A 24,623-nucleotide genomic window follows, 5' to 3' on the forward strand; every position below is an offset into this window, starting at 1 on the left:
AAACACACAAACCTATCTCTCAGCTTGACATGTCACACAATCAGACAAGAAATATTTTCCAAATGCTCCATTACTAAGCTAAGTAAGCGTGTCAGTCACATCTGAAACCTCAGAAACTTTTGAGTAAAAATTAGAGGTCGGTTACAAAGAAGACTTGTCCATGCGAAGATTCAATAATAACAACACTTATTGTGGTGAAGCCGACTGTGTCCATACCTGTTGCCAGTTCACCAACTGCTATCTCGATGTCCGAGGTCACAGCACTCGAGAGACGACCTCAGGTCATGGCCTGTTTGTGTGCCAGGTGATAGGTTGTTTATCCCCCTCTCTCACCCCACCCTATCCCCCGTGTCGATGGCCTGTAATCCTGAACAGACGTTTGGTGTACAGTCTCGTCTGACAGACCGTTACCAGAAACAAACTCACTGCCTCGTCCCCTAGCTACCGCCTCCTGGGGTCTGACACCTGGGGTAGTTGTTGACGTGTTAGAACAATTAACGGGTGGCGCTAATGTTACAGGCTGTTTCCTTGTGCGAGCTCTACTATCGGAGTCGGTGTCCGACTGAGATGCTGCCTGTGATAGAGAGGATGATGATCTCCATTCCCTTTCCATCCAGAAACTATAGTCTGCCTGTTCCTGTCTCGGTGGTGGCAATAACTTCCCGGGATCCAGAAACTATGGAGCGAGTGTAAAATTGTTGGCGTGGGGCAAAACGAATAAAGAATAAATGTTCCTCGTGATAGAGTGTCAGTGTGTCATTGTGTCAGTGTTCGCATTTGTGTGTGGTTGTGTAGAGATGTTTTGTTCTTTTAGCGGATTATTGCACAGATTGTTTTGTATTCTGTTTGATCTTTCGACGAATTCTGTGTCTGCTTAAACGGAGCTTTCCAATTGTTCGATGTTTGGAATAATTTTTTTATGCGAGAAGTAACAGAGTTTTATTCTGGTCTATCTTATTTTAAGTCTGATTGATAACTACATGTCCGAAAATGAGTGTAATGATACAGTGGACTTGACTTATACTTAACTGTTTGGTTTGGTTTAGCAACGGGACTCCACCAGCTTTGTTTACAGAAACTGCCTTAGTTTTTCTCTCGTTCGTCCTTCTGCAAGCCTAAAAACTGTCAGCCAGCGTTTCTCTGCTCCCATGTCACCCCTTCCCCTCCGCCACCGGCCCTTTGCATCGCCCCCATGTTTCTCTGCGTCCATTCATCTGCAATTCCTTCCCATTTAGGAGTGGCTGGTAATGACACTTTTCTGTGAATGTATAGAGCAAAAACAAACAAAACAATGTGTTTTCGCCATTTTACCTGCGTGACGTCACTGTGAGGTAGTGAAGTCATCGTTCGGCCATGACCTCGTTAAACTGTGCAACCGCCGTTACTTGCAGGCTGTATGTCTGGGTCATTTGTCACCGCTCTTGTTGTCTCTCCTTTATTTCATTTTCTCTCAGCACCTTATCTCTTCTGCCACCTGACTCATGCGTGACACCCGGAGATGAATTCTTTACCTTGACTCTGGAGATAACTGAAACACATTTTGAAAAAGACATCCGCCACGGGAACGTTAGAACAAGACTGGTAAAGATGTGAGTAAAAGTTGTAGGAGATCAGTGAGTTATGGTCGAACGCTTTGGACGTGGGCACCCTGGCCAACATGTTACGGTCAAAGTTGCTTGCCAGGGCTTGTCAGTGCTTGCCAGTGCTTTCCAGTACCATGAGACTTAGGGCCCTTTGGAGGTTTGAGGCTTAGGCGCTTTGCCCAGTTAAGAAAGTCTTGAATTTCAAGCCAATGAGCGGATTATACCGGCTTTAAGAAGTTTTTCAAACGAAGGCTTTGTGAGAATGAGGCTCGAAAACAAAGGTCGTAGTATTGTGAAGTAGTATTGGGGGAGGACTATGCACTCAGACACTGATGTACATAGACTACACGTCCACAGACACTGATGTACATAGACTACACGTCCACAGACACGGATGACTTCATACCTACAGGTTACTCCTAGTGTTTTGACCGAGAATGAGCAGTCTAAATAATCCCTCCCTCCTAAGGTGAGGCTGTTTGTGACACTTGTTGGGAAGTTCGTTGTTGTGTAAAATACGATCCTCCTACATGTTGCTGAAAACTCTTTAGAAGATATTATGTTTCGCTGTACTCGATCGACACTTGCACGGACGGAGCTTCAAAGCTTGATTTATACTCCTCCCAACCTTTAATGTTTTATTTGCTTGCTTGTATTTATGTCCCAACACTCTCCTGCAAACTCTTACTATCTACAATGAGAGCAGACATGAAACGGAAATAGAGTCAAATAGTGAAAGTGTCTAGGCACCTGCAGCGACGCGAGTGAGCCACTCACACCTGGTGGCAACTCATTTATGTTATTGTGGACTTGTTGTTGTGTATAGTTCTACCCTCAGTCGGTTTGTAAATTCGTTGTGTCGACCACACACACATCTTTCTCCAAAAATCAAATTTTGAGCAAAAACTGTCGGATGGAAATTATTCTTAAATTTGTAAAAATTCTCTACTTTTCGTTGTGTCATTTTCTTACATTGCCACCACCATCTCATTTTTTTCCACTGTCAAGACTGTTGATAGTTTCTTGATAACGGCTGTCATTTGCATGATGGACAACCTGAGTCTACGACCCCTCTGATCCCATTGATGAGAGTTTTATATAAAAACTCATTCGGACTATTCTGAGGCTGTGTTTGTCAGTGGAAAACTTGTGTTCTCTCTTAACCATAAAAGTCTCGCCTTGAAAAACCTTGATGTTTATACAAGCGCTGTGGGGAGGTTAAAAGGTAGGCACACCTAGTAAATCTGTCAAAGCATGAGGCCAGTATGGAAACGAACCGGCAGTGGGGTCAGCTGATAATGTTTGGAAATGTTGTCTGAATTGTCTTTAGAGGTGCGTATCTTTGTGTCTAAATGTTTGTATGACCGGGTCAAAGGACTAGCAAGAGAGGGAGAGAGCAAGAGAGAGTGACTAAGTTAGCGAAAGAATGAAGCCCTGCGACCTTAAGGGACGACAATCACAAAAATTTAAGTCAATCAACGTGAATATTTCTATATATTATGTAATCAGAATACTCAGCCTATTTGTAGCAAGCTGTTGACACCCACATAATATTCTTTCACAAACCTGCTCTTATTTTTATTTATTTTTTTTTTAAGCCGGGGAGGGGACAGAAAACGTAGCTGGAGGGGGGAAGTGTGAAAGCGATTTGTGCGGCTGTCGGTGTGAGCAGTCTGTTTGTAGGCTGGAGACTCTCGCTGGTAGCTTCAGCATCCGGAACCTGGCCAGCCTGTACTTTCAAGAGTTCTTCGGCTCTTGGACATGCACCGTCGGGTTGATGACCTTCCCCCGAGGTCATGGGTGGCTTCCTCACGCTCTCTTGTCTGTCCCTGGACCAGGTAGACCCTGACCTTGCTTCACATCTGACGTGGCATGTTCCGTAAATGTGTAAATGTACCTAGGTTCTCTAACAGTCCTTTATTCCCTTTCTCGTGACGTTTTTCGCCGTACAGATACCGGAAGTAACCTCGGGGTTAGGGGGTCGCAACAGCAAAAGTGGTTTTACTGTAGCTGCTTGAAGTGATGTTGCTAACCCCGTGATGTGAGGTGGAATACACGGCTGGGATAAAAGACAGAGCTGCGTGACGACCAATGTCGGCTTGCAATTCTAAAAGTAAATGTCCTGGCACATCGACCCTCCAGCACATCCTGCGTCGCGCCGTGCATAATTCCTGTGTGATGTATGTAAATCTTTGGCCTAAAATTTGTCAGAACTCCTCAGACAACGAGTTGTCACATTATCACCTTCTTTCTTCACGCTCCTCCTTCTCTGCCCCTTTACCTAACAATCCTTCTACGGACCATTCACTCGGCTAACCCATACATGAATCAACAAATGCATGGATGTACTGACGCATATATACAAAACATTTACTCTTTATTTAGAGTATATCTAATCAAAGTACGTGTACGTATGCGTGTGCACACGCGTATATGCGTTTGTCTGTGTGTGTGATTGTGAGCATGCTTGCGCGCACTTATATACATGCGTGTGTGAGAGAGAAAGGGAGAAAGAAAGGGTGAGGGAATCCTCATATTGGCATACACGTTTGCACGACTGTGTGCGTTGGCGTGAGTGTGTGTATGTATACACGTGTTCTATTTTATATATCCCTTGATCAATTTGTGGGTACTTTATGCTTTTTTTTTTTCTCGTTAACACCTTCACTCTTTTCCCCGGCCCCATCCCCCATAAACCCACCTCTCCATCCCTATACAGAACTACCTGTGTGAGTCCGTACTGGAAAAGCTCATGGCCGGCTCCTCGCAAACGTTGCGCCACCTGCACATCGTGGTGACGGCAAGGTGTGGTCCTGTTATACCTTCGCACACATGGAAACCCGCTGTGCAGCGCTGTCCATCACTGTCACCGTATGCTTACGGGGATGCTTCACCTTCGAACATTACCCTAGTGTGTTCATGGAGTCAATGCCTCTGACCCCTGTAAGTATGCTGAACGGAGATTTGTTGGCATTTTTTTGACAATAATAATGCGAGGCACAAAAAAAACTGTTCTCTTAGCTGACACTTCCTTTTGGTCAGCATTTATGTCTGTGACACAGGCAAAGAATTGTTGCCTTTCCCATCTGACCAGTCATATTACGAAATGATCTCCCAATTCTACTCATACCAACTCGTTGTTTCTCGACCAGATAAGTGAAATCTAAAGAAAGCATTGTTTAATCAAGACAAAACAGTTTTGTGGGCTTAAGTAGAAACTGTGTTTGTAGAGAACCTCCTTGTCAACGAAAACTTTAGAGTACCTGAGCTGCTACTGTTATTATCAGAATGAGGACAATAGGAAACAGAGCTTGGGAGAAGATTAACGACAATCTCTTCCAAATCGATTTTAAATTAAGATTTCCGGTGCAAAGAAATGCTCTCTTGCCCATTATGAGCGCAAGATAAAAAGTTTAAAAGTCAAGTGCGGCATGGAGCGAGAGGCGAGAAAGCGATAGAACACGTCAGGGTCATGGCGATATTCACCTTTCTTGTTCTGCAGGTGGGTGTCGCTGAGCCTTCTCTAGGCCTCCTGTTTAATGACATGGCTCGTCTCCTCCGACATATCTTTGACATCTTCCGCAACACCATCATCGAGGAGACACCTTCCCAATAACCTTTATTTGAGGTAAGAGGCATCCGGGACCGTCCATGAGATGACAGTTCTGTGACCACCTTTGATGCTATCACATTTCTGCAATGACAAGTTTAACTTATTCTCTGTGGGGACATCCTCCATACAGTATCTTTCACTGTCGTCGCTTTCACAGCAGTTGATGCAAAGTCACTCTGGTGTTCGACCTAGCATCATCGAGTGTCGTGCGCGCCGCCACGGCGTCCACATAGGTTGTTGTTTTTTGGTTTTTTTTTCATTGTTCTGCTATGTGTCCAAACCCATTGCAGTTGTAGCTCTGACAGAGGGTATGGACACCCATAGTCTTCATAAAAAAAGCTGGCCGTGAGAAGAGTACGTGTGGTCGCTAATATACATCACTCCCAAAGAAACATTTTTTAGAATCAAAAACACAGTACAAGATGATGTTGCTTGATTAAAAACTGTGTTATACTCCTTCAGCGCATTTATCAACCACGTGATACAAAGACATAAATCTCCCCTGGATGAAGAACGGTGATGTTGGGTGGGTTGGCAAGGGGGAAACAGGTGTTGAAGGGGAGAGAACTGCCACGGTGACGACAAGCGCTAAGAAAGGTAACTCTGTTGAGCTCCATGAGGGGAAGGGGAGAGAACTGCCATGGTGACGACCAGCGCTAAGAAAGGTAACTCTGTTGAGCTCTATCAGCGGAAGTCAACACTGAAACTAGCGAAAGCTATGATGGCGGGTGTTCTAACTGGCAAGTCATGGAGAGAATTTCTAGCGAAAAACTATCATCTTCCCGCTGCATTTGATCGACAGCATGCAGCTCATGAAATTAGTACACCGATGTGCATCAGTCTCAAATCTGTTGTTGGCCTTTTAAATCCAGTAAGCGGCTTTAGTAAATATATAACGAGTTGCTAATCACAACAACTTTCTCAAGTCGCGACTTGTTTAGCTATAGCTTACGCACTATAAAAAAAGACTCTCATGATTCAATTATTCATAGATTCTGTTACAGTAAAACTTTCAGACTGTTTATAATTTGCTGATCATGTGTTACTAGATATGTGTGTATGTCGCCAGAATCTATTCCCTTTCATCTCTCACATAATTCTTCCCTCTAGTGTGCTGGCGTGTCATCATACCTATAATTGCCCTTGTGTATGAATAAAGTTGTATTGAATTGAATAGACTAGCATTTTTAGCACAGACAAACTTAACCCTCATCATGAAACACATAGCAACAGCATGACAGATCAAGCTATAATGCATCGACAAACTAAAAGATAAGGTGGTGCATTTACTCTCAGTAAAACATTTTATGCATTCACGGGTAAACCAGATGATAATAGCAAAATATGAATGTTAGGTTTAAAAAATAGTATGTGTGAATATTTTCGCATTACATATTTTCTTTTCAGCAACCTCAGAACAGAACAGAATATCAGCTTTCAGTCTGCCTTTATGATGTTGGATTTAGATTATTCTTTGGGCGCCAGTGGTTTGGGCCAGTCATGGTAGGACATGGTAATGACAGCATCAAATTACATTATAATCAGGTAATTTTTGTATCTTAATTATAAGAGAAATAAATGTATGATTTAAAATTGAACCCTTCAAAGTTCTTCAATTTTCGTATGGCCAAAATGTGCTGCTGCTTTTCAAATAATCAGTACCATCGATATGTAATTTAAATCTAATATTTAAATATTTCATAAGTCTATATATTTGTAGATTAATAGAAGGAGACAATATAGCAATAAGCTATGCTAAATCCCAATATTATAAAAACTGTCATTCTGTAAATATCATGTATCAACCATTTTATCGATTCCTATAAAAGGTTTTTCATAATGCTAAATGTCAACAAAGTGTAAAATCTTAAAAGTCTAGAGGGGTGTATGTAGTTTTTTAATTAGAATTTATTATAAATGTATTTAGAAAGTTCTCATAGCTCTTCACTGTTTAGTTGAACATAATATAAAGAAAACTCTATACTATAAATGTTTGATGCAGAATTTATTTAACTGTTTTATTTGCTCATTTAGTGCTAAAAGATTAAGAGATATTTTTCCTTAGAGAGTTCTGGTGATTAACACTTATAGTGTGTGTTTGTGGGGGATGGGATGTGTGCATGCTTGTGATCACATGGAATTTGTTTCTACTTTCAAGAATGCATACTTTCACACAAGCCTTTGTAATACCAGCATCATATTGGTTGTGGAAGTAATAGCACATACCATTGCACCTGATGGGAATCCAAGGAAAGTGGGATGTGGATGGAGTATTATAAGACCATTTACTGGTGATGGGAATTTGCCAGATGCATCTCGTGGTATGGCTCCACCAACCTTGAAGTGAGTTTTCCTCGGCATTCATTTTAAACTGGATTTGACTATCTAATTTTTCAGATTCCTTTTTTTCACTTTGTAACATGTTTTTGTCATCAATTCTATGGAATACATAGAGATGTTGAGAGATGCATTATCAAAAAGGGTAGCAGTTTATGCTCATTTTTATTGATCACCAATGGAGAAGTTAAAAGTCCTTGACTTGCGTATAAATTAGATAAAACTGTAGACATATGCCACTGGACACTCAGCTTCATAGATATAGATCTGTATTATTATTAGGACATACTTTTTATGACCCCCAAAAGTGACATTAATTGGGGTATGGAGTGTCAGATTTTGTATGCATAAGATAAGTATGCTGTGGGGATTTTAAGTGGGCAAGTGTGTAGGCATGTCTTAGGATGTGATTCTCTGATAACTCAAATGCCTTGCACTTTTTCTTTCTCTTGTCTCCGTATTCTGTTGTTTGTATTTCAATAAATAGTTTCTCTTCTACATTTATGATGTCACACCTTCACAAATGGCTTTTTTACTTTGTAATTATGACAAAGTAGACTTCTGGTTGGTTTCTTGCCACAGGGTAGAGATGTATCATGGTACTCCCAGGGCATTGCTTTTCATGGATGAACCTATAGAAGGTTAGCAGAGTAATGTCTTTGCCTAATGACATTTACTTAATGTGACCTAAATGCTCAAAATAATTTGTACAACAGGCAATGTTTGAAAAGTATGTATTAGTTACAAAAAGAAATTTGATAAACACATTTCTGGATTTTTGATGATGTCGTTTTTTTTTTGTCTATTCTTTTTTATTATTAGCTTTCATCTGTCTCTTTCATTCACTGTCTGTGTAATCTAGTGGTGTGTGTGTATGTGTTTACAACTATGCTGTGAGTACAATTTTAGAAATCATTATGACTTAGTAAAGCCATGTGATGATTCATATTAACATCTCTGGACCCACTTTGTTTCTTTGTTTGACAGCCAATCAACTTTTGAAACCTATTGCCAGCTGCCACTTGATATACTCTGTAGGTTCACACAAGGCTATGCTGACGATCATACATCTGCTACCTGAAAATGTCATTGTTGGTAACAATACAGTTGTCCCTGGCATTGAAGACAAACCAAGTAAATCACAGCAACCAGTTTTACCAAAAACATAGAGTTATTTTTACTTTGCTGTTAATTTTTTTTTAATTGTGTTGTTCAGTTGCTGCTTGTCTCCACTATTTTTCATACTATATACTAACATTTGTAGAAGCACTACGGATAGGAGTTTTCTCATAAAATTTGCTAATGACTCTGCCTTGCTGTCACTTTTGTATAATAGTGAACATGTTCACTGTGACGCTCTTTCCAACCTTGTAAGCTGGTGTGATGACCACTTCTACATCAGTACTATCCATGATGCCATCAAGGTAGACAACTCTATCAACATTTAGGTACTATCTTCGATAACAAGTTTAAATGGGATATCAGCACTGATACAATTCTCCGCAATTCTACAGCCTCTCCCTAGGGAACAGAAATAGTCTTTTTCCCTTGTTAAAATCTGCTCCAAAATCATCAGAATCAGGCAGAGGGACTTGGCAGACTTTAGTCAACAGTAAATCCTGAAGAAGGCATCCCATATCCTCTCTATTTCTGATCATGTGTTGGCATGTGAGTTTTCATTCTTACGGTATGGCTGTAGGTATGCAATGCCTGTATGCAGAACCAACTGTCACCACGATTCATTCATTCCACGTGCATTTTCTTTATCAGCTCTGCTGGCCATGATCTTGTACTAGCCTGAGGTGGCCTGGGGTCACCCACCATATTTACTGTTAAGGGAATGTGTATGTGTTTGGGCATGATAGAGGGAGAGAGAAATTATTTCAACATGTATATGTATAGGTATGTATTGTCTTATATAGTACTAGTACGAGCACTATCTGCAATTGCCCTTCTTGATTAATAAAGTTGTATTGTAGGCTGTCATAGGATCCTTAGCAGAAGTAAACAATTTTTAAGGTGAATGAAAATCAACTAATAAATGTTATAGCTCTTATTCAGATCATTCAAATGAGTTTTCCTAATTATTGCATTAGATGAAGACCGGTTCCAGAAACCTCAGCTGCGCCAGCAAGTATCATTTGGGCTTGATGGCCTTGTGGTTCACCTCCAGCCAAACTTGGAGCGTTTTGAGGAGGAGCTGTGCGAACTGCTCAGTGAAGATCGTGCCAACCGTGAGAACCGTTCTCAAGGGTCCACTAGGATTGCTGTAGTGGAGAGAAGATTACATGTGAGAATAATTTTGTTGCAGCCTCTTTAGGTTCTGACATATAAAATTAGAAACTTGTATACAGCCATCAGCTGGAACAATCCATCCAGTGAAGAACTGATGTGAGCAAGCTGATATTATCAAAGAAGTTTGTTCGAAACTGAGAGAAGAGTAAAAATGATTATTTCAACATATGCACACCATCTAATAATAACAATTATAGTGATAACAGCAGGCTTGTATAACAAAGTTCATTGATTTATTAGACCTGATGTGCTTTAAATAAATTTTTTACTTGTTTTATTTATTATTATTTCATTTTGGGTGTTCCACTGAATGAAGGTGTTTTCATTGATCAGTGGGTTTAACTACTGCTTCCTTTTTGTAGGTGGGAGTTCATAATGGATGGACATTTACAGACAAACCACAGACTTTTCATCTGGAACCCCTTGCAGGGTCCAGCATTGATTCCATCACTGGAGATGACAGCCAGCGTAGGCCCACAGCCAGTCCTTCATTTAGGCGTGCCATTCAATACCACATCCGACGCAACAGTCAGCCCTTGACGTAAGTGCATTTCTTTGTCTTTATCATGTATGCATCTTGCTATGAACTTGTATAATATAGAACTAAACCTGTAGGAAATGTTCACCTTTATGATCATAAGCGTAATAGATTTATGTGCTAAGGTTTGTTGGAGGGAATTTATTTGCATGCATGGGCTAGGTGGGATCTACATGCTATGTGTGTTTGCAACTTTACCAGAGGACCATATGAGCTTCATTACTACTTTTTCTTCAGTCATGTAAATTGTCTTCTAATGTATTCTGTCTCAATTGTGTTCTCTCTCCTATCTCTTCCCCTTACTTCTACTCACCTGAAGATATAAATGCTTTTCACACAGGCTTCAGTCCATGTCAGGGACACACATAGCACAACTGTTTACACTATGTCCATGCACATTCCTTCAAACAACAAAACACAAAGGCCTGCCTGTGGGCTTCTGGAATTTTATGCTCAATCCCAGAAAATACATTTTATCTTTCTTCTTTTTCTTTACTTCAAGTTATCAATATCACATAGCATTTATATAAGCAAAATAATAATTCATTATTTAAAAAAGGCTTCTCCTAACAAAAACTCACAGGTAAACTTCCTTGCAACTTTTTGTTCTATTTTTATGCACAACAATTTTCTGTACCTTTCAAGTCTTGAGATACAAACAGAGAACTTTTTTTTTTAAAGTGGTGGTTAACAAAACCATTGTTACTAGCAACAGATAAACTTTCTTTGGCCAGTTACACTGTCATCCACACAACCATATAGTTCTATAACTATTCACTGATCCTTTGGAGATGTTAAATACTTCTCTATGAAAGCCAGCTTGTGGTTATTCATATGCTACAGCTTCAATCTCAATTTCACACAAACAGATCTAGGTCCATCTTAAGTTTATTGTGAAAACTGGTCAAGACTTATTTTATACTAAGTCACAAAGTGTTCAGGATGCGAGTAGGTAATCCACATGTAAAAATAAAGCCTATTCCACATGTCGTGCCAATAATAAAATCTGGTTGTTGCTTCCCCTTATCATACTCACAGAGTGGGGAACACCATCACAAACAATCTACAGGTAATGTTGACATTTTCAAAGAACTTCATAATATATGTAAAAATAGAAGGGAGATGCTAGGGTTCCCACTCTGGCCAGAATGCAGTGTTACAAGCTGAATACTATGAAGAAAATCTATTCACATAGACTGCCTCTGACAACTCCCTATAGTATACTTCAAGTATCCACCAGTGAAAACTGAAATTTTCCTCGCAAAAACCTTAATTCATTAATTGTATATATAACATATGTGTGAAGAGGAAAAGAAAGTATTTTACAATGATAAATGTTTGGCCATTTTCATGGCATACAATCTGTTACAAGGTTAGTTTTCCAAAATTACAGGTAAAATACACAGAGCTCTTATAATTACATAAACCACAAAATCATTATTGAAATTCTTTAAAAAAAATGATTACAGGGTTACCTTAGGTAGAAAAAGGTCTGTTGTTAGATTCTTAGGGTGCAAACACAGTGCTGACATGTTACTTCTACCAAGGTCTATTCAGAAATACTCAACAAAGTTCAGTCTCAAAGAGTGTGCAGTGAGCTCTCATGAGCGTTCAAGTCATCTGCACAAGTTTCAGGTATGCATGTTGCCAAGTTAGCTCTTACACCACCGTACATGTATACATATTTATGATCTAAAACCTTGGTCTCTGATGGTGCTTGCTAACAGTTATGTAAAATAAACCATTCATTTTCAGTAGTGCATTTAACATGCTATAAAAGGTGTGCACATCCTCTCTATGCCTCAATTTTTGCTTGTAGGGAGAGTGGCAGAAATACTGGCAGCAGTGCTCTTGTGCTGAAGAGTCAAATCCACCTGACTGAGGTGATAGAGGACCCAATGTTTGCTGTGGTCTTTCAGCTGGAATATGTCATCAGTGAATCACTCTCTGATGTAGACAGAAAGGTATTATTGACAAGTCAATGGGGGCAGGAAGATTCTTTGAGGATTGGGGTTGGCACATAGAGGCTGATAATAAATTCTTTATAATTATCAGTAGCAGGAATGAACTGTAAGGATGTTTTATAATCCTGTGAAATGTGTGTGTGTGGGAGAGAGAGAGAGTGCTGTGTTGCCCATTTATATATATATAAACATATGTTTGTCATTTTTGTTTTGTGATTCTTTAGGCCTAGATACTACAAGCTGAATGGGGCTTGTTCTTTAGCAGTTTCATGTTTCCATGCTTATAGTATTGCTTGTGTTATAGGAAGAAGTGAGAAAAACCAGACAAAGAGGATATGTTATCTGTATTAAGCTGCTTCTTTGCTTGCTATGTCAGTTCAGTATCTTCTTATAATAGGTATCTCATAGTTTGGCAAGAGCACACACTCGAACCATCTCGGTGCGCTGGACTGCCTGGAACCCTTTCTTGCACTCCAGCACACCAGAAATCAGTGTGGCACTGACAGGAGGGACAAAACGGGCCCCAGATGATAGCTTTGTTTACAAACTACCAGATACCGAAATGCAGGACCTAACAGCAGCCAAGATTGCAGGGGGCATCCTAGCTTTTAGATGGACAAGGGGTGCTAAGGTAATGTGTACACAAGAACATTGTGCTGTTTGAGTGATGGGTGTGGTGTGTGTGTGAATGTGTATGACAAATCCAGTGCCTAGAAGTATGGTTGACTTCCAAAAGCATCCTTACTTTCAAGTGTTTGTGTATAAATGTTATTTTTATGTGTAGTTTTGTTTGCAAGTGTATGCGTATGAATTTAAATGTTCAAGTTCATTTCATTGCTGTGAAGAATCTGGCAGACTTTTGTGACTGTTTCTTCATGAATCAAAGTGAAATCAGTACTTTGTTTTACCTCAGACAGCAGGTTGCTTACTTTCATGATCATCTGTGACAGGGGGAGTACCTGACTGTGCCACAGATATCATTTTCCCATGGCTCAATGCTGTCCATTCACAGCAGTGAGGCCAATGAAGACATTATACTTGATGCAAGTCGGATGTCTTTGAGCAGTGGGCATAAACCACCTAGTGGCAAACCACGGTAAGCTTCCATTAGTACTCATGATTTTGAACCCGGGCTGAAACTATCTTGGAGCCAGTGATCTATTTATATTATAAGGATTATTTGTTGAGGAGTGGACGGTGTGAGAGAAAGACATTATAGCATTGTAATTGTGGTTTTTGTTTAATAAACATACAAGTGTGGTATGCTTTATTAATAGGTATGATTTATAGACCATTTTCATCTTCATACATTTGTATTTCTCCTCATGGAACTGTTTTTATTGATATAATCCTTTGAAGGAATTGGGATACAGTATTTATGTTTCTTTAAATGAAAAGTATTTGACATTCTATGATGCATTCTTTTTTTTTAAACCAGAACACCACGAGAGAGTGTTGCACAGCAACAAATGATGCAACAGCAGCAACAGATGCTTGCAGCAGCAGGCATGATGTACCCTCAGACCGGGGTGCAAGGCATAATGTATCCACCAGCTGGAATGCCACTAGCCTATCCCTTTGCTGGCTTTGGCCCACCTCCAATCTCTATGCAAATGGCTTATGCACCCCAGGCTTTCAGAGAGGTAAGTTTTGCTTGTCATAGTTATGATCAAAGATAAGTCAGGTTTTTGCCCACATCTACTTTATTTTCACGTCCATCATTTTTCACTTCAATCACATGGTTCAGTCCCTTCATAATAATATAAGAAGTAAAAACAAAAACATTTATTGGACTTCTGTGGCTTTGTGAACAAAAAAGAAAAAAAAGAAAGGAAAATCAAAGCACAGAACGAAGTTTGGCTAGTTCCCGAATTGGCCGGCTATTTCACACTTTGGCTTAAAGGTGTGGTGAAGACCCATGTACTTGAAATAATCAATGTATATGTTACTTTGGACAGCCATTCCACAAAGGAGCAGGACATCCCTTGCTAAAACTCAATGTGCTCATGTATTTATATACTAGATGTTGACAGAGGTTGAATTGATCCAAGAAGCGTTATTGCAGTTGTCATAAACATCAAGGGTGCTTTCGACAAGCTAGGAACAAAACATGGTATTCTCAAACAGCTGTACTCCAGAAGTGAATTTTTCATTCTGCACGAGAAACTGCTCACACTGGAATCCATAGGCACGGAAGAAAAGCCCCTATGAACCGTCACATTTTCTTAATCACTGTCCAGCAGCCTAGGCTACACTCTATGCAATTGCACTATTAAGAGTGCAACAAATCGCTGCAGGTGTAGAAATAACAAACTTGTATAATTTGAAATGTCATAAAAGTTCATCTCATTCTAACAAGTGATAATAGAGATTGATAATTTACTAATATTTATAAGCATAATTATCAAAATTTAATTTGATAATTTATCATTAATAATCAGTATAAAGTATGAAATTATACAGACCCACCAAACTCTGTTGATGACTTCTTTCTTCTGGCTTTGGTCAGTCGCCCCATGCCATTCACAAACTGGCCAGCCAAATGCTAAAATCAAGAAAAGATCAGACATTAGCTGGTCAATTTACAGCAGTATTGGCCATTTCCCATTTTGGCCAGACACTTAAACTTTGGCAGATTATATTTGGCCGTAACATATACACCATTGTCCCAGGTTTCTTAGAGGAGTATGACAGATTTTCATTTCTAGATTATAAATAATCTTGAAAATTGGTATAAGCCGTAAAATAAAATGAAAGTCATAAGGAAGATTTGTTGGGTTCTTTTCCTTTTCCCTATTAATAAGAATGTTTTTATATGACCTAAGGGTCCAGTGTCAGAGATGAGAGACTTGCCTTTCACTCAAGTCCATCAACCTGTTGTCACATTCCCACCTCCAGTCCAAAGGTAAACTATATATATAGATTATTAGAGAAAGTAAGCACACACACATGCATGCGTGCATGCCGAAGCATGCATTTATCCTCACACATACAAAAATATAGTACTTTATAGTTGCATGCACGGTGTTTTCAAGAATGTTTTTTTAAAGTGGATGTTTGTTTTCCGATGTTAGGACTCATTTTAATTCAGGTTTATGGATATTATTATTTGACATATGCTTATAGAAAAGAACTGTTAATATAATACGAAACAGTAAAAGCTTTGAGAGCAGGGGAAAGATTGGAATTTTTTTTAATTCATCTTATCAAAAACTACCATAACACTTTCTGTTTGTCATATATTTTGCTTTTGTACAATTTCTATGAACAGCAAAGGCCTTTCCCGTGCAGCATATGCTCAGCTTTATTCAGCTGGGTTTCCTCTAATACTTGATCGTAATGGGGAGCCACCAGAGATCTTGGATCCAAACATCCCACCAAGTGTCAACCTAGCTAAGAAAAAGTTGATCCCCTGCAGGCAAATGAAATCATCTTCCAGTTCCTGGCATTTTCAAAGTGAGACTGAACGAGTGAATGAAGGATTTTTCTGTTCTTGTTTGTAGGGTCCTTCAGAATTCATATTTACACACATGAACATGCTTGCAGACATCCAGGCCAAAGTGCATATGTCTGCAGGCATGCAAGTGCACAAACACACATACGTATATAACCAATGCACACAAAAAATAATCACACAAAAGCAGAGAAGACATTTCTGTGTAGGAAATCTGATGGTTTATTTCTCTAAGTAGGGGGTAGTCTGATGGTAACAATGTCAGGGAACATTCCTCTTTCTTGGTCTTGTGAATAGAATTCACATCAAACATGATGCAACCTCAACCAGCTTTTTTTTCAGCGATGACCTGATTCACGCATTAGAACACACAAAACATGCAAATAGCAACACACAGAAGGCCAGTATTATCATAAGTATCTCCTGAAACCTTTGATTTAGTTTCAGGTTCAACCAAGAAAAAATAAAGACGTTGTAAGCAATCTAAGGCCTACTGTATGCCAGGAGCAAACTTTTGTCATAAGCTCAGATCTGACTATTACTCCAAACTTGCCTGATGAATGAATCTGAAAAAGTGAGACCCAACCTTCAACCCTGATTACTTATTTCCTCTTCCCATCTAACTTTCTAGAACCTGTCCCCCTCTCTCGACTTTTTTGTTTAAGTGGTTGTGGGTACATTCATGTTCCCCTATCCCACTCTGCCAGAAAACATAGGCCCAAATCAAGTTATACAATGTGTCAGTCGACCATGTCTTTGATATTTTTTCTGGGAGGAAATATGACAAGCAGGTTGGCTCAGAGAGTTCAAGATCACCTGAATGGGAGTGTTGCATGAGCAGTACTGGAGAGGGACAAAGAATAGGTTATAGCTAACTGGGGCTGCCTGACATGTAGAATAAACAAATGCAGTGCAATAATAGAAAAAAAAATGTCAATACAGGGGTTATCAATGCATGAAAAGTACCTTATCTATTGGTAGCAAACTACCTGGGTGTTACACACTTATTTTGCCTTTGTATGTGGTTACATCAGGGATGAGCTGATCATGCAGTAATAAAATACCTGAGTTCATAGGGAAGAGAGAGAGAGTAAATCTTACTATTTCCACAGAGTCGCAATGTAAGAAACACACTTCCTTTTCAAAGCCAACATCACATCATGTCTTCTCTTCTTACAATGAAATACCCTCACTGTCATGGATGGAATGGTAACACAAAATCTGATGTAGTCCCATCTGCTAAATCAGGTGGAGTTCCTGTAAAACTGCCAACCTACCCATCCTACACCTTCCAGACCCCATTATTATGTGTCTCCTACCTGCCCCCTGTATATTATTTTGCTCTTTTCTAGTTTGTCAGTTCTGACTTGGCTGACTATTTTAAGTTCATGTTGCAGAGATCTATCTGGCAGGTCACTTCAAACTGGGCCAGGCACTGTGTTTTTTTCCTTCCAGTTTTATCGTTACCCTCAAGTCACCACTGAAAGGTCAGTAAACCACATCTTTCTGTTTTCTGCAGTAGGGTTCAGTGAAACATTTCATAATATTTTAATCCAAGAATATATTAGCATCAGGCACCAAAATGTAATATGTAAGCACATAAAAGAATTATCTATTTCCTGTGTTTACATGTTCTTACAGCTATAATACGCCTTGATGGGGCCTGATGATACCAAAACTGTTCTCTGATATATGTTTTCTTATGTCTTGCTTTTATGTCTAATTGCATTTTCAAGACTTGTTCTGTTGCAAACAATGTTATATGCCTGTCTGCAGGAAGCTTCATTGGATATAACCAATGTTTAATATATTTTATATAGAGAGAGAGACAAAGTGTCTGCCCATTTTGCCATATACATATACATCAACATTTAAAGAATTAAGGGCCACATCTACAAGGTGTTTAATGGCAAATGTGTGAATTTTTTATTTAAGGATCTTGGTGTGTGGGGTGTGGTGGATGTAGATGTATGTTTTTGTGTTTGTGTGTGTGCACATGTCTGTTTTTCTCTGTTTCGCTACCTATTCATGTCTCTGCACCTGCTTTCTCTACACATTTGTCATTGTATATCACCGTCCTCCCACATAGCTTGCAATTAAAAAAAAAAACTATAAGAAAGCAAGCAAAACTCACCTACTTGTCGACCAGCAAAAATATATTTACGGTTGTTGTTTGCCTTCCTTCTTTGGTGCTTCATAAGGCTGATCTGTTGTAGGTTGCTGTTGTCTCAGCCAGCCAGCCAGCTTGTCAGCAACACTTCCAACATGCCCTTTATCCTTCAGAAACTTGACCGTGACGGCTCATTGCTGAAAGGTCCACCAGGCCTGGAGGTCAGTTGTTAAAGGTGCTGCATCGTGGTGCATCTGACAGGTCCTGTCCATTTTGTTGATGATTGCCTATTACTATGTCAGTGGCTGTTTAGCTGACAAACAACTTGAATATCTGAAGGCTGTAAAATTAATGCCATTTCTATTTCTAGAATCCAGTGATTCTTTTTCTTCTTGTTGTTATTATTGCTACCAGACTTGGAGCAAAAAAGTACTTGGCGTACTTGGAAAACCTCTTTGTAAAAGATATTTTGGAATTTGGGGGATGAATTTTGTGATTGTAGAAGTTTTGCTACACTCAAATCAAAAGGAAAAGGAAAACCCTTAGCTTGATGTGGTTCATGTTCTGTGTGCTTGGACAAAGTCTTATGTATGTGAATGTTATTCTGTGCAGGTGAAGTATTATCTGGACCCACTGTTCATGAAACCGGGAGAGGTCAGCATGTTTTTGTCACACCTGACTCGGCAAGTTTTGCATATTGATGTCTGGGATGGGGATTCTCTTCTTCTCATAGGCTCTTGCAGTGTTGACATGAAGGTAAGCTTTCGATATATATTTTTTTTTTAAACTTTATATTGTTGGCATTTTATGTTCAGATGGAATCAATACTGTATTCTTCCTTTGTATTTTAGAATGTTATTCTCCTTATTGGTCTTCCACAATATTTTAATATAATCCTCAGCACTTCATGAATCAGTGTTATGACAGTTATCTAGGCTTAGTCAAGATTGATATGTCATTTTGTGAGCATTTCATTGATGACCAATTCATTATTTTTTCTGACCCTCCAGTACCTTTGTCGGGGGGGTAATGAAGCAGTGCAAGCCACGTTTGAGTTGGACGTGGTGGTGTCAGACCAGACAGAAGACAGTACAGGCCTGACAGGAGACTTGCAACGAGGGGGCAGCGTCAGGCCAGTCAGCACCCAGCACAAGACATGCGGAAAGCTTCACCTTCGCATTGCCAACATTGGCCATCCTGTAGACAACAGGAAGGCAGCTGGTGAGTGTTAAAGCAAATTTCTGGACACACAAGTTAACAAAGATGTAGAACAAAATAGTAACAATGTAGAATGAAAAACAATGCAAAAGTGTGATCATCACTTCAGTTAATTCAATGTAGCTCAAGGTCGCTGCAGAAGCAAGTGATACACAGTGGAATAGAATCCAGCCAATAGATCCAAACAGTCTTCACTTCAAAATAACATTATATATTAATTGGGCCAAGTAAACCTGGTAAGCTGATGGGATTTAGTGATGGTGGTAAAGAAGAAAAATTGTTGTATCACTTACTGTTGAAATCAATCTCTAGTAGATTGTAAAATATCTTCTTCAACCATTTTTTAAGAACTCCGCACTATACCCAAAATATTTGGCAATATCCACATTGCTCTCCCCATCATTGCTTTCAGCAGTCGTGCTGACCCATAATTCAATATTTTTTGCATCTTTTCCTTGACAGTTGTCATCTAGATCAGAAATCTGATAGATGTGAATCGCTGATGTCATCTTCAGAACTGCATGCTTTGTTTGGGACTAAAATCATTTCTTATTTTTCACTTACATGGAGTAATATGTATGGACTGTACTACATAAATGTTTTTTATTGGAAAGACAAAGAAAAGATTGGAAAATGTATATGCTTCCATTAACTGTCATCCTGTTTACCAGTTCAGGGATAGAATGCAATTTGGAAATTTTCAGGTAAAGCTATAATATTGTTTTGGCCCATTTATGTAAAATAATTAAAACACATTGCTAAAATTAGGCTACAGTTTGTGTATCGCATGCATACACAGGATTCTGAATATGTTAAGATATGGCTTCTCTGAAATCTGGCTGAGAATATAATTATACTTGAAGGAATGATGAATGGTTTCAGATATGCAACCTATCCCATCAAAATCTCAAGTGATTGTATCACAAACAGCGGCAAACTCTGCTTTCAAAGGAGGGAAGTCTGGGACACTCCCACCTCCAGCAGGTAGGTTTGTTTGTGTCAAAACCTGGAGCATGACCATTTTTCATGCTGTCCAAGATAAGATGACTGCATGGAATTCTCCCAACTAAGTACATCAATTCCAGTTATCCACTGTCTTATCAGCAACTGCTAACAGAAAGCAGAGGCTGTTGCATTAACTTATGAATACTGCCCTGCTGACAGGAAACAAACAAGTCCACTGCTTGCTGAAATCCTGCCACACCTTACAATTTTTGCAACAAATGCATCTACATGAACCCTCCCATGCAGATTCCTTGGTTTAGGCCAGGGCCATGCGGTTTGAGCTGTAGCAGCTAGCCTTGCATTCTCACATAAAGTAGCTCTGGAAGAAATTATTAGGGCAGTAGGCTGGCATTCTGATTTTATATTTGCTAGATTCTGCTTGAGAGAACTGGCACGCCATTCTGATTCTCTTGACAGGCAGCACAGTGTCTGGGGCACAGTATATTCCCCAGTCCTTCTTCTGTTTCCTCAGTAAGTCAGCTTGATGACAGGGCTTTACGCTATACTGCCCAGCTGGAATTAGGGTGTTGTTTTTCTTGTTTTCCACGCACCCCACCTTTTCGCTTTTCTCCATATTGTCATGTCATCTGGGACAGTACAAAGAAAAAATAACATTTTTGAAGGTAAAATTCCTTTCTTCGAGTACTTACCAGATGACATGACTCATTAGCTCATTCCTGCCTCCCCACTATGGGTTTCTCCTCAGCCAGGTGAAAAACTGGTGTGAGAGAGCTCACTGACTGGCAGGGCAGGATGGGGGTGGGGTGAGTTGATCTAATTTGTGTTCCCCCTGTTTATTGGTCAGGTCTAACTAATCAGCAGTGGATAGCTGGAATTGAGGTAGATAGTTGGGATAACTCCATATAGTCCTGTTATCTGGTCACAAAAAGGAATTTGTATAATCAAAAATGGTATTTTTCTAATGCTTAACTTTTGTTTGTAAAACTGTGGTTGAGCAAAAGTCTGGTCTCAATGTTAAAATGTACTTTGTGAAATGTTCCCCTTTTCACACTTAATCCAAAAGGAGATTGGCATGGTATTAGCCTTTAGTTAACATTCTGGTCTTTTCAGGCACAAAGAAAGCTCGTGTGGCAAGGGCACAGCCTCTGTCTGACATCGGTGAAGTTGCTTCCTTGTTGCTATCCAACCAGAAGCGGAAGGAGGCTCAAGAAGATACTGAACCTGTCCGAGAAAGTGATGCAGAACGACATCGCCGGCTTGCTCGCATGAAGGCATTGAAAGCTGAGCTAACCAGGAGCCTGAGACGACAACCACTATACTAGTGTGTTGTTCTTGCATTCTTTTTTTCTGTTTAATATTGACAGATGAAGATTCACTAAAACGTTTTCTTTGGTTTAACAGCATTTAAAATTTTAGGTAATCACATTTTGATTCCTCTTAGTGGTGGCAGGTGTGTATGTGTGGACAGCGTGTGTGTATGCGTGTGCCTTATAAGCTTTATCTGAAGCAGCCTCTTATCCTACTCAGTTCTCAGTGTGCTACCTCTTTTTTTTCAACCTACATAATTTTTTTCTCTAATGATTTGTATACTTATTTTTTTAAAAGACACTCTCTTTATATGTTGTTCTTTATCAACAGAGCTATAAAAAAGAGAAGACAGAACGCATACGAGACTTCAAAACCTTGGAAATTTACAGGCACCAGACAAAACATGAAGGCATCCTGACTATGCTCAGTCAAAATATTACCACGGAACATGCTATTTTCCCATCCTTTGCTACTGCTGAGTTCTTTGAATTTGTCCTACGAAATCCATACAACCAGGACCAGTGCTTAACAATACAGTGGGAGGACAAGGATCTTAGGTAAGGACCAGAAATCTCTGGCAGGACTAGATAACACTGTTTTAGTAAAAAAAATTATTTCTTGTAATTGAAAAAAATATCTGTTCCAACTTTAAGAATTAGTCACTTTGTACTTTTTCTCATGTTCAGTTTTAAAGTGCACTCTTTAACTTGATCCTGACATACTGAAATGCAAGTTTTTGAAGAACATAAATGTTAACTGCTGACCAGCAGCTAGAATTGCAATTTTTAAGATCTTTCTAGGGAAGATCTACTGCATTCAAAAGCATAGTAATTTTTTTAATAGACTGAAATACCTTCAAATTTAATTCTTTTATCTTGTTAGGATTGAGTGAATGAGACAGAAATATGTGTGCTGATATCTGTACATGTAGTTGTTGTAAGAACTTATGAGATTAATGCTGTAGGGTTAGATTTGCCAAGAGAGAGACAGGAACAAATGGTTTCAAAGAAAAGTATTGGACAAGTCTGCATTACTATTAATTGGCTGTGATGCAGGGTGGTCACTGATGCACGCGAGTGGCGGTACTTTAAGCAGTTCTGTGGCCTTGCAACACCTTTGGAGGAGGGTATGTTCAGCACTCAGTCTACATCAGATACACCCCAGCTTTTTCTGCGCCCTAAGGAGACTGTTCACATCCCCTTCAAATACAAAGTTTTCAGGCAGACCACTCTGTCATGCCCCAGGTCAGAGGGTTTTCTCTATTTTGAGAGTGGTATGGTTATTATTAAACTGCTATGTTGTAAGTAACTAAAAAAGCAAGGTTCAGAATTACAATTAGTGTCATAGATTTTCATTGCATCAAATGAACAACAAAGGATATAAATTTTTGTTTGACAATGGTCTGAAGCAGGGACTCTGCTGAAACGTTTTCAAGTAATGCTGCAGAATGCTAATGCCTCCTTTTTGTCGTCAGTATTAGTCTCTTTATGACATTGCCAAAAATTTGTCATTTTGAACCACTTTTTTAGTTTCCAATTTAAGCTGCACTATAAAAAAAAAATTCATCTTGTCTCCTCTGTTGTCTTAAACTGTTATAAAGGTGGATTCCTGTAAATAAATAAGCTTATACTTTAAGTGTTGTGAAGGTAGATTATTGCATTTTTACCACAGGGACCATCCGATCCATTTGATAAGTCCAAGACAACAGAAAGATCCTTTCTGCACTCAGAAGGTGCCATGCAGTCCAAGACTATCAAGGTGTGCGAATGTTGTCAAAGCTCAGGATATATTTATTTTTCTTAAGAAAAAGGCCACAGGAGACCAAAATTTTTCTTTCATCAAACCAATCTCATTAATATTCCAGTACCTCATTAAATTAATCTCATTAAAGTGCTCAATGGTAGACTATAATTTTTCATTGTCCATAGGTAATTTAAAATATTATCACAGAGAAGGTTTGACTATTATTATCATCATCATCATAATCATTATCATCATTATTATTATTAAGGTACTGCTGTATTATAGTTCACCCCAATGTTGTGGTCTCACAATAGGTGAAATTTCTGACTGAGGATGGGCGGCCGATGGCTGTACTGAAGTTGCAGGTGGAGCCACAACCACATATCATTGATCAGACATTCAGGTTCCACCATCCAGAGAACTCCTTCCTTAAGAAGTCCATTCGCTTGCCACCTTTCCATAACCTTCCTGGTGAGATCGTAATGACTTAAAATGTCACCATGTTGTTTGATTCCCCCAGAGTAATTGTAATGGGCAGTGAGCTCACATTGGGCCCTACACACTGGATACAGAGTGACAGTAATACATTTTCTACCCTTGATGTCTACAGGTGCCCCAGTTGGAGGGTCTGCTATTCGCCAGATATACACTCGCTGCAGTGATCCTAATGTTATTCTAGACTGCAAGCCCATGCAGCCTGGTGATCCACATGACATTTTTCTCAAGGTTGTTAGCAGTACTTTTGTTTGTAGAGACTTGTAACCTGACATGTTTGTCTTTTTCTATACATTTGCATATATATATATATACAGAGCTTTACTGTTTCTTCTTTGACCTTACCAGATGACATAACCATAGGAGATAATAAGCTACATTTGCTAACCACCAAATATTTGAATCTGAGAGTGAACTAGCATGTGCCTGGCATGTGGGTTGCTCCACTGGTCAGGTGAACACAGCCCTCAGACAGCCATAAAGGTGATAGGAAACATTTTTAATGGTTACAATGGAGTTTGCTATGTGCTGTGCTATCTCATATTGAGCCACATGCTGCTTCAGTTGCCTTTTCATGCATTATATTCAGTTTTTACAACCTAGCCTTTCTCCTATGCTTTGATTTGTTCCACAAAAACCTTTGTGGAGATTATCAGTCATCTGCCACTGCCTTGCAGTGGGAGTAAACAACTTTTCATTCATTGTCACACCAGCTTTTCTTTTTCTTGAGCCAGAAGGCAGTCCGGTGGCGCAACGGTTAGCGCCTGTCACCAATACAGTGAAGGTTGGCTGTCATGGGTTCAACTCTCGTCTCGGGCACGCTGTTCTTTCTCTGCACGTGGCATCTGTTTACAGGGCTGGCTGCCTTGCCGTGATATAGCCATAGTTGCTGGCAGGGCGTAAAACACCAATCCAATCCCTTTTTCTTGAGCCAGCTTTGTTGCATTCTCTGCCACCTGTCTTCAGTTTTGTTTGCAACCATCTGTTTACAGCCCCATC

The 24,623-nt window shown here is 39.6% G+C and overlaps 1 protein-coding gene across 1 annotated transcript; it reads left to right on the plus strand.

Annotated features, from left to right (window-relative positions):
- The first annotated feature begins 5,834 nt into the window (after nt 1–5,834).
- Nucleotides 5,835–23,582, plus strand: LOC112557588 (nephrocystin-4-like). The gene is given in 25 exon segments (XM_025227543.1): nt 5,835–6,067; nt 6,604–6,741; nt 7,355–7,539; nt 8,116–8,174; nt 8,521–8,667; nt 9,630–9,823; nt 10,191–10,369; nt 12,186–12,330; nt 12,728–12,961; nt 13,281–13,426; nt 13,769–13,973; nt 15,156–15,235; nt 15,602–15,732; nt 15,735–15,786; nt 17,182–17,271; nt 18,001–18,115; nt 18,507–18,650; nt 18,905–19,115; nt 19,995–20,096; nt 21,189–21,362; nt 21,365–21,399; nt 21,717–21,943; nt 22,442–22,630; nt 23,058–23,144; nt 23,444–23,582. Coding segments are annotated over 25 exon segments (3,504 nt in total). The 5' UTR covers nt 5,835–5,836; the 3' UTR covers nt 23,448–23,582.
- The last annotated feature ends 1,041 nt before the right edge of the window (nt 23,583–24,623 follow it).

Source organism: Pomacea canaliculata, linkage group LG2, assembly GCF_003073045.1.
Source record: "Pomacea canaliculata isolate SZHN2017 linkage group LG2, ASM307304v1, whole genome shotgun sequence".
NCBI lineage: Eukaryota > Metazoa > Mollusca > Gastropoda > Architaenioglossa > Ampullariidae > Pomacea > Pomacea canaliculata.